This window comes from Pinus tabuliformis, chromosome 2_2 (assembly GCF_031772625.1).
Source record: "Pinus tabuliformis cultivar Carrire ecotype Pingquan chromosome 2_2, CPIR1, whole genome shotgun sequence".
In the NCBI taxonomy this organism is placed as follows: Eukaryota; Viridiplantae; Streptophyta; class Pinopsida; order Pinales; family Pinaceae; genus Pinus; species Pinus tabuliformis.
The window spans coordinates 481,921,542-481,936,284 of NC_142300.1; the positions used below are offsets into that span (position 1 = coordinate 481,921,542).

General features: G+C 41.3%; 1 protein-coding gene across 1 annotated transcript; it reads right to left on the minus strand.

The window, feature by feature from the left end:
- Positions 1–8,332: 8,332 nt before the first annotated feature.
- LOC149193445 (uncharacterized) lies at positions 8,333–14,245 on the minus strand. Its single transcript, XM_089407310.1, has 5 exons — positions 14,065–14,245; positions 13,527–13,911; positions 12,719–13,397; positions 10,986–12,550; positions 8,333–10,856 (listed from the first exon to the last, which is right to left on the minus strand). The coding sequence occupies exons 1-5, from the start codon at positions 14,243–14,245 to the stop codon at positions 8,333–8,335; spliced, it is 5,334 nt and encodes a 1,777-aa protein (XP_089263436.1).
- Positions 14,246–14,743: the final 498 nt, after the last annotated feature.

Below are 14,743 nucleotides of genomic sequence, written 5' to 3' on the forward strand. Positions count from 1 at the left end.
TCTCAGAAAATTCATCAATGACTTGTAAGAACCTATTTATCTCATCATCATCATCAAAAAATTTCCAATGCAGGACATTATCAGGCAAGGATGGTCTATGTTTCATCTGGACTTCATATACTAGTTTGGGAGGCATGGGAGGAATGAATAGACTAGCAGAAATAGCAAGGGAATCAGCAAGCTGATTTTGGGCTCTAGGAATGTATGAAATACAGAAATAATCAAAGGAATCTCTGATTCTCCATACCTCATCTCTGTATGCTTTCAGCCTTGGGTGCTTTGCCTGAAATGTTTTATTTACTTGCTGAATAATCAAATCAACATCTCCAAACACCTTTATGTTCTTGATTCCTCTGTCTTTTGCTGCATTAAGGCCCAACAGCAGAGCCTCATACTCTGCTATATTGTTTGTGACTTGAAAAACCAGCTTAAAAGACAGCTGAATGCTTTCTTGTTGTGGAGATACTAGCACCACCCCTGCTCCTGCAGTCTCCCTGGAACATGATCCATCAAAGAACATCTCCCAAATCTGACTTCCTTGCTCTTGCTTGGCTTGATCTTTTGGTTTCCTGATCTGCAATGTGGCCTTCTGAGATTCTTCTATTTGGAGAATGCATGCTCCAAAATCAGTGTCCACTGCATATATGGGATGATTGGTAGGATTCTTGTCATCACTGATGATATATGCCAACTGTGCTTCTCTATACAACCTCCTGCTTTCTCCTCCAAATACTGGGAAAGTGGCATAAGAAAGGTCATTCTGTAATATCCCACCTAGTCTCTTAATCCATCCTCTCGACAACAACATTCCAAACTTAGGAGGGACATCTGATACCACAATATCCATCACCATACTCTTCATGGGCAGCTGAGTTAGGGTAATGACCAGGTCTTTAATCAATCCAAGACATTTCACCTTCCTTGAATCAAAAGAAAATAAATCATGATAAGGTCTAGTGATATCAAGGCCTAACTCTTCCATGACAGCTTTAGGCATTAGATTGTGGTTGGCCCCTATGTCTAGCAAGCAATTGTGGAGGATTTTGTCATGAATGGTCAATGAGACATAAAAAGATGGAGAATTATTATCAGCAGGTTCAACCATAGGACTGAGCACAATGGCAGGCTTGTCATCTTGCAAATTGACAGAGTCAGTGGAGGTTTGTTTGGTTTCTAGCTCAAGGGCCTCAAGGATAGGCTTCCTAAATACTTCACTCTTCACCAACTCAACCAAAGGCACAGAGATTTTCAATTTCTGAACTTCTTATTCAAAGCTGAAAGAAGAAGGTAACTTATCAGAAATTTTAACCTCTTGAACTGGAGCTTTGAGAATGACTAGATCAGCTGCTGGTCTTTTCTGACTGCTATTTTATGACTCTGTTTGGACATCAACTCTTTGGGCAGGATTCTCTTTGACATTTTTTGCATTCGACCTCAGGTTATAACTCTGTTGCTGCTCAGTTTGCAGAATAGCTCCTCTGTCCCACTCCTGACTATTTTGTTCTTGCAGCAATGATTCTTCATAAGCAGCCAATGTAAAAAATGCAGCATTGCTTTATCTTCCATGCAGTGAATTTCATCCTCATCTTCTTCAAGTTGTTCCTCCTCCATGACTACATTCTGGAAGGGAGCTTTTACTTTTTGATCTTCTTTAGCTTCTTCACCCTTCTGCATAATCTGTAACTGCTCATTTGCTCTTCTGAATGGGTTCTGATTTCTTGGAGCAAATGTGTTTTGTTGCCTTTTTTTCCCTGAATTTTGCTCAACCTTTAGCTTAGAAATTTCAACAGCCAATGACTCTATCATCTTGGTCATGTTGTCTAATTTAGGCTCTAAAGATGATGCAGAAGAAGTCGAAGCCTGATTTCTCTGCCTTCTCTTATCAACTTGACTCTTTAGTTTCTCTGCAGCCATGATATTAGATTCTACTTCTAGGGCTGCATCCTACATATCTGCTAGCGTAGCACATCCCCTTTCTCTCAATAACAGGCAGAAATCATAGTCAAAATCATTGACATAAGTGAGTTTGGCAGTAGTGGGGGTAGGTTTTACCTTAGCTGGTATCCTACTATACAAACGATTAAATCTTTTATTAAAATCAGGTATTGATTCCCCATTTTCTCTCTTCAGATTACCAAACTCAGTATGGTAATACATTAAGTCCTTTTTATCTCTCCATTGTTTCAAAAATACATCATCTAAAGCTTCAATATCTGTTATTGATCTTTGGGGAGATTCTCTGAACCCACTTCCTACCCTCTCCATCGAGGCTCTGGACAAAAACTCTCATCTAGACATCATTTTCACTTATATCTAAATTATCAGCATAATTGTAGAAAGCTTCAAGGTGTTCTTCTGCTGTTACTCCCTCTGTGCCGGTGAATTTAAGCATATATTTCTGATATTCTCCCACAGGCATAGGATTCAACAGAACAGGCAAGACCAAAGGTCCATATCTAGCAGCCACAATTCTTTCTATCCTCGTGGGTGCTTGTTGTCCTGCCATGATTGGAATATTTGGAAGAATACTAACAGATGAAGGAGTAGGAAGTAATGTGATGGATGGTAGAGATAAAGGGATGTTATGGACTGTATGAGAAACTTTATTCAGACCGAGATTCAAAGGGGAACTAACTATACAAGGGGCTGAACTAATCTCTGAAGGAATTTCCTTATTAGCAGTGCTGGGTTCTAAATCTTTAGATTGTAATTCTTCAGATATAAATTTATCTTTCAGAGATGAATGAGATCTTTTAGGCTTACCTGATCCTGATGCCCCTTTCTGTGATGCTTTCTTCGATTTTACAGTCCTCTCAGGTTCAGGCACTGGTTCAGTTGGAGATTTCTAAGGATTTCTTAGAGTGTGCCTCACATACTGAGCCAGAACTTCAATGTGGAGTCGCCAAGGGATGGTCTTCCACCAATGGAGTCGCCAGACAGATGATTACAGCCAAAATTTGTGTTCAAACCTTGTCTATCATCAAAGCTTGAAGCTATGTCATTCTCCCAGGGAAGCTGAGCTTCAATTCTCCTCTCCCCGGCAACAGTGCCAATTAATGTTATCACCCCAAGAAACTCACCTAGGTTGTATATCAGTGATGCTCGGGAACATTACAAACTCAACAAAATGTTGGATAAAATGATGGATGAATGAAAGAAATGCTGCACATTCAAGCCAGATAACCACTCCCACTATGATTAACCCCAGACATGGGTGAACACCCCCAAACTACAAGGCTTTCAACCACCAATTACTCATAGTTTAAACAAAATGTGATGATGGAGAAGACTGACTGCACCAACAGATACACAGGACCCTGTGATGATCGGCTGCAACAAGAAAGGAGGTCTGTAAAATTGTTATCTAATACACAGACATGCTGACAACTCTCTATGCATTTAAACAACAGAAACCTGCAAGCAATTTCAATGAACAGCTAAGTTCTAATGCAGAGGTGGGATGACAGCCCCTCTGATGCTAAACATTCACAACACGTGAATTAATGCAAAAAAGGCACAGCCTGGAACATAGAAGAAGTGAAAAGTGAGCAAATGACAACAAAAGAAGCTTGTATTAGTTGGAAATGAAGACCAGACGCTGCAGGTCTCACAGCATTTACTGTCTGCAGAAGTTGAAGCTTACAAGACACTAGCACTCATCCAACTGATTACATCGTTTTTCTTGGTATATATAGGATCTATTTACAAAATATCTCTGCTAGGTTATGTGTAGAGGTGTCTTAATGAATCACCAACCGCATTTACAATTTGATATGGGTCTTCTGCTACAATCTGAATGTTTTAATGGACAAATGACATTTACTGGTACTTTGGTGTACTCCTTGAACAGGTGGAATGTTGACTAGATAAACTTCCATAACCGCTGCATAGTTGAACTGCTCGTGGGTGTCCTTTTTGTCATTGATTGTGTTGTTCCTTAACTGTGGTAGCTGATGATTAAATGCAGGTAGTTGGCCCATAAATTGCTTCTCCACGCGTCCAAAATTGGCCAAAAACCCAGCGATATACATCAAAAATGGATGAAGGGCCGAGGAGGAACGCTGGCCGTTAGATAATTCAGATGGACGGCCAAGATCAGGTCGCACAGGCCATCAGAAGACATATGAGGATGAAAGAGTGTGGGCCATCAGATCAAGAGGATTAACGGTGGAGATTTGCTCTGAGAAGGCTATCAGGAGTAAACAAGGATAGGCAGACGATGGCCATTGGATCGCGGCGGAATAATCCAACGACTGATGGGAGGCGGAGATAGGCACAAGTTAACAAGCGAGAAACTGGGTACGATGGCGGGAGGCGGTTTCCCCGCACCACCTTTGAGCTGTGGCGGTTTAAGTACAGGCGAGCGCGATGTAATAACATAAAGACACGTGGCAGGTGGAATACCACCTCCCCGGGGATTAAATAACATGCAGGTTGACGGAGCGGGATTTGCATGTGACGTTGGATGAGCGGGTGGAAGATCGGGCAGTCGGAATAATTGCACGGGTTTATTGTTGAAATGACAGACGATGTGACAGCGCAGGTGGGGCCGGGGTCTATTAAAACTAAGGGTTATGGAGATGCACAGTATTATAATCAAAACATAGGTTAGTACAATTTACAAAGGGCTATCGGGGTATTAATGTTAAACATAAAAATGCCCGGGGATTAAATGAAAAAGGGATAGGCAAGGTTATAAAGCGGTTAAGGGGTTGAAGGGAGAGAAGAAACCCATTGCTGCAAAACCTCTTGAACGTGCGACCAGCATTGCCAAACCTGCCTTCTTGCCAATCAGATGTTGCAACTGTAGCAGAGCTAACAAGACCAAAATGCATAGTACTTATTCATTGGCTTTAGCATTAATGCACCTCAACATGAAAGTCAATGTAGGTAAGGCATTGATGCAACTCATGTCAAACTTATGCCTAGAATTCTTTGTCAGCGAAAACATTTGGATGAAGGAAATGCCTAGATTTCTCCATTTACACAAAAAATTACATTTAGAAAGCATGTTCTTTCGGAAAGAAGGAAAAAAATATGTAAGTTGAAATTTTTACCCTCATTACTAAGAACAATAAACGTAACTTTGGAGTTTCAAAATAAATACATACCTAGAAAGAAATTAGCTGAGGGTGAGAGTAGGTGAATTGGCATTTCACTATCAAACAAAATTTAACTTTTGTATCAATGTTGCTTTCATATAAATAGACTTATGGAAGTTTTCTACTCGAGAGAGGTTATCTTTAATTAAATATCTATTTATATTAATTATGTGGATTATATCTTTCTTAGCATTTGGATACCTTTCTATGAGTTCAAGAATATATAATTGTTTTTTTGCCTTTCTTATTAATTAACTTTATCATATTTTAATTTGAAGGGATTGTGGTAAATATTAATTATATTTATTGCAATTTTTTAATGAAGAAAATTGAAAAAAAGCTTGTAATTTTATTTTATATTCATAATGAAAGAATAAAATCATACTTTTCATAATTTTAATTACAACTCTATATTTTGTAATTAATAAAACCTATTTTGTGTAAGTTGATATTTAAACTTAATAATTCTTAGGATGGAGTGTCGGAGATTAACATATAAATTATATGCCCATCATCAAAATGTTTAAGATTAATAATACTCGTAGTTCAAGAATATGAGAGGTCTCAGATTTCATTAATTGAAACTTAAAATCACAAAATTGACAATATAATGGTAGTTGTGTATGAATTTGAGTTAAGGGGTGGAATTAATGTCGTGAATATTGTAACAATAAATAGGTAATAGTTAATGGAAATTGAAATATTTTTATTTTCTCGAGGTAAAAAATAATAGTAGGGGTTGAATAATAAATTTTGATATAATTTATATCTATATTTAAATTAAATATTTTAATTATAATTTAGATATATTTTTATTTAAAAATAAAATATAATTAGCAAAATCTTATAAATTAAATAGTTTGAAAACAGTAATAGATATCAAAACACTTATCATATTGTCAATCAAAACACTTATCATATTGTTAAGATTAAATTTTTTTTAGTAAGTACTAATTAAATTATAGTTTCGTTTTAAAAATATTATTATTATTAATTATAAAAATAATTAATATATTAGTTAAACAAATATATATTTTAATAAAACATGAAACAAGATAACCATGTAGATTGCTCCCAATTTACAATGAGGATTTTTAACTTGTAAATATGCTTTGTTACATTACCATGACTTATTAATAGTACATGTCCAAAAGGGTATATGTCATTTCATATGGCATTTTTTCTTAATTAATCAGTTTGATTATAAGGGCAGAAAAGGCATAACTATTTTTTAGATGAATCTCAGCCTTTTATGTTAGGAATGTTTTAGAATATTCTATGGAAGTTAAACCCATGCCATTGACTCAATATATATTGATAATTGAAATAAAATTCTAAAATCTTTGTTATAAAATAGACACACCTATCAACATAATTACCCTCCAACCACTATAACTTAAAAATAAATCATTAATACATTACCCTCATTCTTTAAAAAAGTTAAAAATTATATATGTTTAACTAAGTTTTAAAAATGATTTTAAAAGTGAAATAATTCAAGTTTTCCTACTAACACGTGAGTCCACGTTTTAAACACTTTGGATGTGATACATGCATTGCTCATACTCTACTTACAAAAATATCCTACCAAAAGTATATCCTACCAAACATACCTTAGTTATGGTGGGTTGCTCAAGTTATTTTCAAATCGATAGTAAGATTATTGATAACCACAAATTAAGTTTTATAAATAATTTTTTCTTATTAGGATTGTTAGGATATTTTTCGGTATTAATTACATCTAGAGCTTTTTATCGACGCGAATTATCTAGTGTGATTCATCATCAGGACAAGATGTAAAGTAAGATCACGACAACATATTAAATAGTGATAGCGATGAAGAGAGTTAGTTTTGAATAAATATTAGTAAATGATATTTTAATTAATGAATAAAGACCTTAATTGTTTTTTACTAGATAATGAATGTTTTTTTTTTCTCGTTAAAACTAATCTATTATTTACAGTATCAAGAAAAACAGTTACATCATTTTAAGGCTAACAGAACCAGAGGCCAATTGTGGCACTTTGGAATAGGTGTGACCAAAAAGAACAGCCCTCGCAGGGGCACCAGATCTGAGAGAAACAACCCTCGCAGGGGCGCCATACCAAAAATGAACAGCCTTCGCAAGGGCACCAAACCAAAACTAAACAGCCCTCGTAGGGGCGCCGAACCAAAACAATTCATCCTTCGCAGGGGCACCAGTAGAACTTAAGCATTATCCCTCTCAGGGAGGACAGACATATCATAAACAAACTCTGAGCCAACATAACATAAACAGTAAGACGAAAACAAGATCTGAGCAGCGATGGAGGTCAGGATTCCGAACAGATGGGCGACTATTCGTCTGGCTCCATACTTCACCCTACACCATCCATACTTCTCAATTTCCTCTATAGTGGGAAAGGAGTCCATGTTGACATTGTCCCCTTTGCTAGTCAACACCTCCTGAGCTTGAGGAAGATTAGATGCATTCTCTAGAGCATCCGCAGGCTTCTCCATGACATCCTTTAAGCTGCCACCAGGTTGCTTCCCCTTACTGTATTGAACATCGCCACCATTCGGAGAGTCTTCGAGGAAGAGAACCGATACATGGGCACTGATTCGGGGTTTATTCAGAGAGCTGCTAAAGTTGAAAATGGCAGAACCGAAGGCAGGCGTGGGAGCCGGGTCAGAATCAGGGGCGCTTGAGTCCAGAAATTGGCTAGTTTGAAGGGGGTTGGCCTCAGAGATTCGATGACAATGGCAATGGCAACAATGGGGTTGGGATGCATCAACTGGAGGACGCGAAGACCCACCCCGGGCAGAACCTCGACGGCTGAGCAATCGCTGTCGAGGCCTTACCATATTTGCAGGAACACCAGGGGTATGGAGCAACGCGGAATTGAATAACCGTTCAGGCTTAAGACTGCCCCCAACAGTCAGGGAAATGGCTTTGACAGCAAGAGCTATTGCCTGAAGAACCATAAACCAAGCAAGAGCCTGAACACCGAGCACCATGAACTGAGCGTGAACCGGCGCATAGAGAGCCAACCCACCACCTCTTTTAACCTCCCCACCGCCACCTCGAATCCCGTCCGCCATTACTGCTTGCTTCATTCGAACCAGTGAGCCGGACAGAGCATTGAATTGCTTCTGAAGAACTCCAATCCTTTTATTCCTTGGCGGCCAGCGACATATCAGCTCGCATGCTTGATCCTTGAGGCAGCGCATGGCCTGCATGTGTCCCTCATTAAACGCGCGTCCTGTCCAGCTTGTCACCCGCATCCGGGGAAGCAGCATCACTTTGGACCAGGCTAGCGCATTCCTGTGCCTGGACATTATTTGGTATAATATTCATATTTCCTGTGAGAAGGGTATTCTCGTTTTCCACCCCTATGTTGGCCAGGAGGTCAGCGACCTTGTTGCCTTCCCTTTTTATATGATTGAAGGTAATGGCCCTGTTGCTGCGGAGCGCTTGTTCGATGGCTTCCAGCCTTGCTTCGAGCCTCCAACTGGTGGCAATTTTCCTTGCTTGAGATCCATTTAGGAGGTGCTTGGCCATATTTATAAGGATCTGGGAGTCTCCTTCCACTACCAGGGGTTGAAAGTTAAGTTTCCAAGCGAGAAGGAGCCCTTGCCAAAGTCCTTCTAGCTCAGCTGAGTTATTGGTATCCCATCCAATGTTCCCAAAGTATAGCTGCAGGGGAGTGCCTTCGTGATTCCTTAGAATTCCACCAAAACCGGCCATTCCAGGATTGCCTTTGGAGGCACCATCGAAATTGAGCTTATAGGAATGCTTAGGGGGAGCAGTCCAGGTGACCTTGTTTATGATGCTGCTTTTAGTAGGGCCGTTATTGTGTAGTCCCTGAGGTAGATGCATTTGCCAGTTGTCTAGAATGGCTTTCTCATTGTTTAGAGTTGGAAAATCCTCCTGTGTCCATGTTCGGAGCAGCAGCGTTTCTTTGAGATTCCCACAAAGCCTATTCCAAATATTTTCTATCGGAGATCGTTGGTTTTTGAATATGCGTTTGTTCCTTTCCTTCCAAATGCTCCAGAGGATGAGCCCTGGGATTATGTTCCATAAATAGTTGAGAAGCTCACTTTTGTATGGATTCTGTGGCCAGTGTCTTAAAGAGTTGGTGATGTCGTTCTCCATTCTGCACCTTCTTTGACATCTAAAGCTTACCTTTTCCCATAGCTGATTGGCTAGGGGGCAGGAGTCCAGGAGGTGTTGGAGAGTTTCCTCATGATGATTGCAGTTATAACAAATGGAGGGACCGTGAAAGTTTCTGCTCCTAAGTTTGTCCCATGTGAGGATTCTTTGATGTCCAACCAACCATAGGAAGTATGAGACTTTGGGCCAGGATCCGAGACCCCAGATTTTGCTCCAGATTGGGTCAGGGGGGGTAGGGTTGTTGCATATGATTTTATAGGCCTCAGATGTGGTAAAGGCACCTTTTGGTTGATACCCCCATCGAAGAATGTCTCTGCCTTCGTCATATCTAATGCTTCTTTTCCGTAACTCCTTCTCCAACTCCTCAACAATCCGATGATTTGTATTGTTGATTAACTGATTACCCTGTTTCCATTTCCTGAATCCATGTTCCGTCTCCTGCGTCCAATACTGTCGGATCTTTTCTTGCTGCTGCTCCTCCCCATTGAATTCCGGAGGTGGATGAAGAATGCGGCTGAGCTTTGGCATTTGGTTCCATGCATCTGTCCAGAATCTAGCAGTTCTGCCGTCTCTTACTTCCCAAAAACTATGTTGCTGAATTAACTGGAAGTGTTGTTTGGCTGCATTCCAGATTAGCGAGCCTTTGTCATTGGGAGTGAACCTGATGAGCTCTTCCTGAGGTCTGTTATTGGCATATTTGGCCGTCCAGATTTTGACCCAAGGTTTTTCTGGGTTAGTGAGCCATTGCCACCAAATTTTAGCGCTCATGATGGAGTTGCTATGCACTGGGTCTCTCAGCCCAATGCCCCCTTTATCTTTGGGCATGCAGACGGTGGTCCATTTTACAAGAGCCCATTTGCGATTAGTTGTCGTACTGCCCCATAGGAATCCACGCTGAAGATTCCTGATTCTTTTTAGGACCCATTTCGGCGCTGCTAGGATTGAGAACAGATAGAGCGGCATTGCCTGAAGGACTGACTTTATGAGCACTACACGACTGGCCAAATTCAGAGTTCTGTGCGTCCAAAGGTTAAGACGGGATTCGAGCTTCTCAATGAGAGTTCGCCATGAGGAGTGCTTTATGGCTGAAGCAGTAAGGGGGGCTCCAAGGTATTTAGAGGGGAGAGTGGCAGTGGGGAATCCCAGGATACGAGCAACAACTGTCTTAACAACTGGAGGAGTGTGAAAGAAGAAGATCTGCGATTTGGAGCTATTGACGCTGGTTCCAGAGGCTTCAGAGAAATCATTGAGCAGGGCTTTGAAGCAGGAGGCTTCCTCGACAGAAGGGTAGCCAAATAGCATGGTGTCATCAACAAACTGCTGATGAGAAGTTGCAGGGGTGTTGTGAATGGAAAGACCTTTGAGCTGTTGAGAGTGGAGGGCATGTTTAATGTGATGACCCAGACCTTCAGCCATTAGAACAAAGAGGAAGGGGGATAGGGGATCACCTTGCCTGATTCCACGGGATGGTTTGAATGGGCGGGAGGGGATTCCGTTCACAAGGATGGAGAAGTGTGTGGATGTAATAAGACTCATGATCCAGCGGATCCACATAGAACAGAATCCAAAGGCAGTTAGCATTTGCTGAATGTAAGTCCAGCTGAGTTTATCAAAAGCCTTAGAAAGATCCAGCTTAAGAATCATACCTGCCTGCTTGGATTGCTTGAGGGAGTGTATGATCTCGTGCGTGAGAAGAATGCCATCCATGATCTGTCTCCCTTCCACGTACCCAGACTGTTCCTGAGAGATGAGCAGTGGCAAGAGGGGCTTTAACCTGTTGGCGATAACTTTGGATATGACTTTGTAAATAACGTTGCAAAGAGCAATCGACCTATATTTGTCAGGGGTGATTGAATCCTCCTCTTTTGGTATAAGGGCAATGAAGGTTGAATTGAGAGAGGGAAGCAGCCAATGGAGAGCTCTTGATTCTTCTACAATTTGCCATACCTCCAGTTTTATCAGCTCCCAGAAGGTGTGAAAGAAAGTAGTGGTGAATCCGTCCGGGCCAGGGGCTTTTCCTTCCTTAAGCTGGGACATGGCCGCATCCACCTCCTGTGTCAGAATAGGGCGAAGGAGAAGCTCATTATGTTCCTCCGTGATGAGCTTTGGCACATTATTAGTGATTCTTTCAATTGCAGGTCGCCTGTCTCCCTCGGGCTCTTGATGAACATGTTTGAAGTGATTAAGGAACTCCTCCTCAATTTCCTCATGCTTCTCAACTTTTGCCCCCCCTTGTTTTTGAATGAAAGGGATGTTGTTATGCATTCTTCGTTGAACAGTGGTTCGGTGGAAGAATTTGGTGTTTCGCTCACCTTCCTTCAGCCATCTGATCCTGGATTTTTGCTTCCAATATATTTCCTCCTGCTTCCTCCTTTCCTCCAGTTGGTTGTGGATGCGTTGCTCCTGCTCCAGAGTTCCCTCAGAGTGACCCTCTGTAATTATTTTTTGCTGGAGTTCCGTCAGTTCCTTTTTTAGGTCATGTTGCGCCTTAAAGATGTTTCCAAAGGTCTCCCTGTTCCAACGCTTTAGATGATTTTTTAAATACCTGAGCTTCTGTTGGAACTGGTACATCTTGGAGCCTTCTGACGGAATGAAGGATGTCCAAGTTGTTTTGACAAAGTCTTTGAACGATGGATGTGAGAGCCAGAACTCTTCGAAGCGGAAGGGTCTTCTGGTAAAGTCGCCTGGTCTTTGCCATTGGAGGGCAATAGGCCAGTGATCCGAACCTGTATGTGGAAGAATAGCAGCTGAAATGTCTCCTCCGAGGTGAACCGCATTATCTGATATGAGGAAACGATCCAGTTTGGAGGCAATTTGATGTTTGCCTGCTCTGCGATTGCTCCAGGTAAAAGTGCCGTTACAAAAAGGCATGTCTATGAGAGAGGTGTTCTGAATGAAATCCTTGAAATGGGTGTTCTCTTGTTCCATTCTATTTCTCCCCCCAATCTTTTCCTCCAGCTTGGTGATCATGTTAAAATCCCCTCCAATAATCCAGAGCGGATGCCTCCTGTTGTTATTCAAAGCTTCTATGGTGTTGAGAAGAGCGATTTTGCTTCCTGTATCCTGCGGGAAATATACATTTGATAGGTTTCCATGAATATTAGTGCCTAGAATATGGAAGGCAGCCTGGATGAGGTGATGAGAAGCGTGAAAATCAGAGAGAGTTAACGCTTGTGTGTTCCATGCAATGGCAAGCCCCCCAGAAGCGCCAGATGCATCCACCGCCACCGATTGACAGCCTGGCCATGCTTTGGAGAGGATGCTGCCTAATGTAGAGCTGTTACACTTGGTTTCCTGGAGAAAGCATAGTTGCGGCTTTTCCATTTTAATCATGTTTTTTAACATTCTGAGTTTTCCTGGGCTATTGAGCCCCCTTAGGTTCCATGATACAAGCTTCATGGTTCAACTATTAATAGAGGGTTTATAGTACTTCGTCAATTTAGCATACCTGCCTGAGTCCACCAGGATTTTCCCAATCTCGATTGTTCGCTGGAGATCCGTTCTTCTTCCTCTCTTTTTGGTGTCTTTTGGGGGAAGGCTTCCGTCCCAATGGCTTCCTGGCTGGATACCTAACTGTTGTTGTTGATAGGCCCTTGAAATGACCACTTCCAGTTTGTTGAGCTGAATCTCTGGGATACTGTCGTATGCCTTCTTTTTGCATGCTAATTCTAGTTCCAGAATGTCTAGACCGTTCAGATCTATGCTTTCTGGTTCTTCATCCATCTGTTGCACTTGGCTGCTTCCTTCCATGTTAATCTCTGAGCTTTGAAGGGGATCTAGATTTCCATCAACTTCCATATCATTGTTTTTTCCTGCCGACTCTTTTCGTCCTTCTTTGGGGTTTGCTGGAATGACATTGGGGATTTGAAGTTTAGAGGGGGAGGCTATAGGAGGGGGTTGGGAAGAGGAAGAAGGAGGAGCAGGGCTAGGCTTGGAGATCGGGGGTTGCTCTTCCGAGGTCTGAGCAAGAATTTCAAAACTGTTCTTTGTAGCTGGGCCATGGGCATTGTCTTGCTGGGGCTTATTCCCATTTGTGGGTTTTTTGTGCGCTCGCTTTCGGCTAGGGGCTTTGGTGAAGCCATCCTGGGTCAGGGTTTCTGAGGGATCAGGAGCATTGGCTTTGGCATTCAGGGGACAGTCCCTGAATAGATGCCCGAGAGCATGGCATTTTCGGCAACGAAAAGGGACATGCTCATAATCCAGAGGTTGAATCCATTCTTCGTCACGGTGAGAGAGACTTACCGATTCTGGCAAAGCTTTGTCCAGGCGCATGAAGACGCAGATGCGGGCGTAGGAAGTGTATCTGCGCATTTTTGTTTCTTCTGCCGCTTTGATGTATTCCCCCAATCCATTTCCTATATCTTTGAGAATGTCTTCGTCCCAATATTCATCTGGAAGTGAATACATTCTGATCCAGACTGGCGCCCAGGTGAGATCTTCCTTATCCGGGTTAAATCTTGGTATCCATTCCCTCAAATACAGACCCGCTGAGTTAAAAAAGTAGGGCCCTGCTCCCAGAATTCTGTATTTGTCCTCAAGACAGAAGAAAATCGCAGTAAAGAAGCCTTTCGGCCCTAGCTGCAAAGTAACATCTCCTTTGGGTTTCCACTTCGCCGCAATCCAGCCATATAAGGCTTTTTCTGTCGGCCAGAACCCTATAAATTTCCCAATAAGGGCATGATCCCTCATGTATTCGATTCGTTTGTCAATCTTATGTCCCGGCAGCTCTATTCTGGGCCGTTCTGTAGCTATAGGCTTGCAAGTAGTCGAAGAGACTTTCGAAACTTCTTCTGGTTTTTCCTTTCTACCTTGTGTGATGCCGGCCTTGTCCTTCTGACCGCCTACCTCCTTGTGCCCGTATTGTTGCCTGTTCTCTTTGTTTATCACTTCCTCATCAACAGACCCAAATACAATTGTCTGCTCAGGTCCGTGCTGCGAGGTGTTTGCTTTGGGGGAGGGCTCTGACGCCCCCCCCTGGGGAGATTCCATTGTACTGCACTAGAACCCTGCAACGCTGTTTCGAAACAGGGTTTTGGGTCAGGCCTGTGAATGAATCCTGAACTGTGCAGGCTGCGCCGTCGATGCTGTGATCAGAACCCTAGCCGTCGCGCTCTCCGTTGAACCAAGTCATGTTTCCATCACATCCTAGATAATGAATGTTAATTTTAATAAAATTTGATATTATCTTATCACCAGAAAAATTGTATTAAATAATATTGATACCTTCTAAAGATTCAAACATATAAGTATTTACAATTGACTTTCTAAATAAATAATTATCTAACCCTTTTTTATTAAGTAGATAAAATATATTTAATTTAAGCTATGACTAAATAATAAATATGTTAGGACGAAATAAAAAATTAAATAAATATAAAGTTTTGAATAATTAAACCTCTAGGTTTGGCTAAATAAATATTTTATTTAACAATGTTGTTGTTTTTTTAAAGATTAAATAAAGTTTTGATTAAATATTTCAATAAGAAT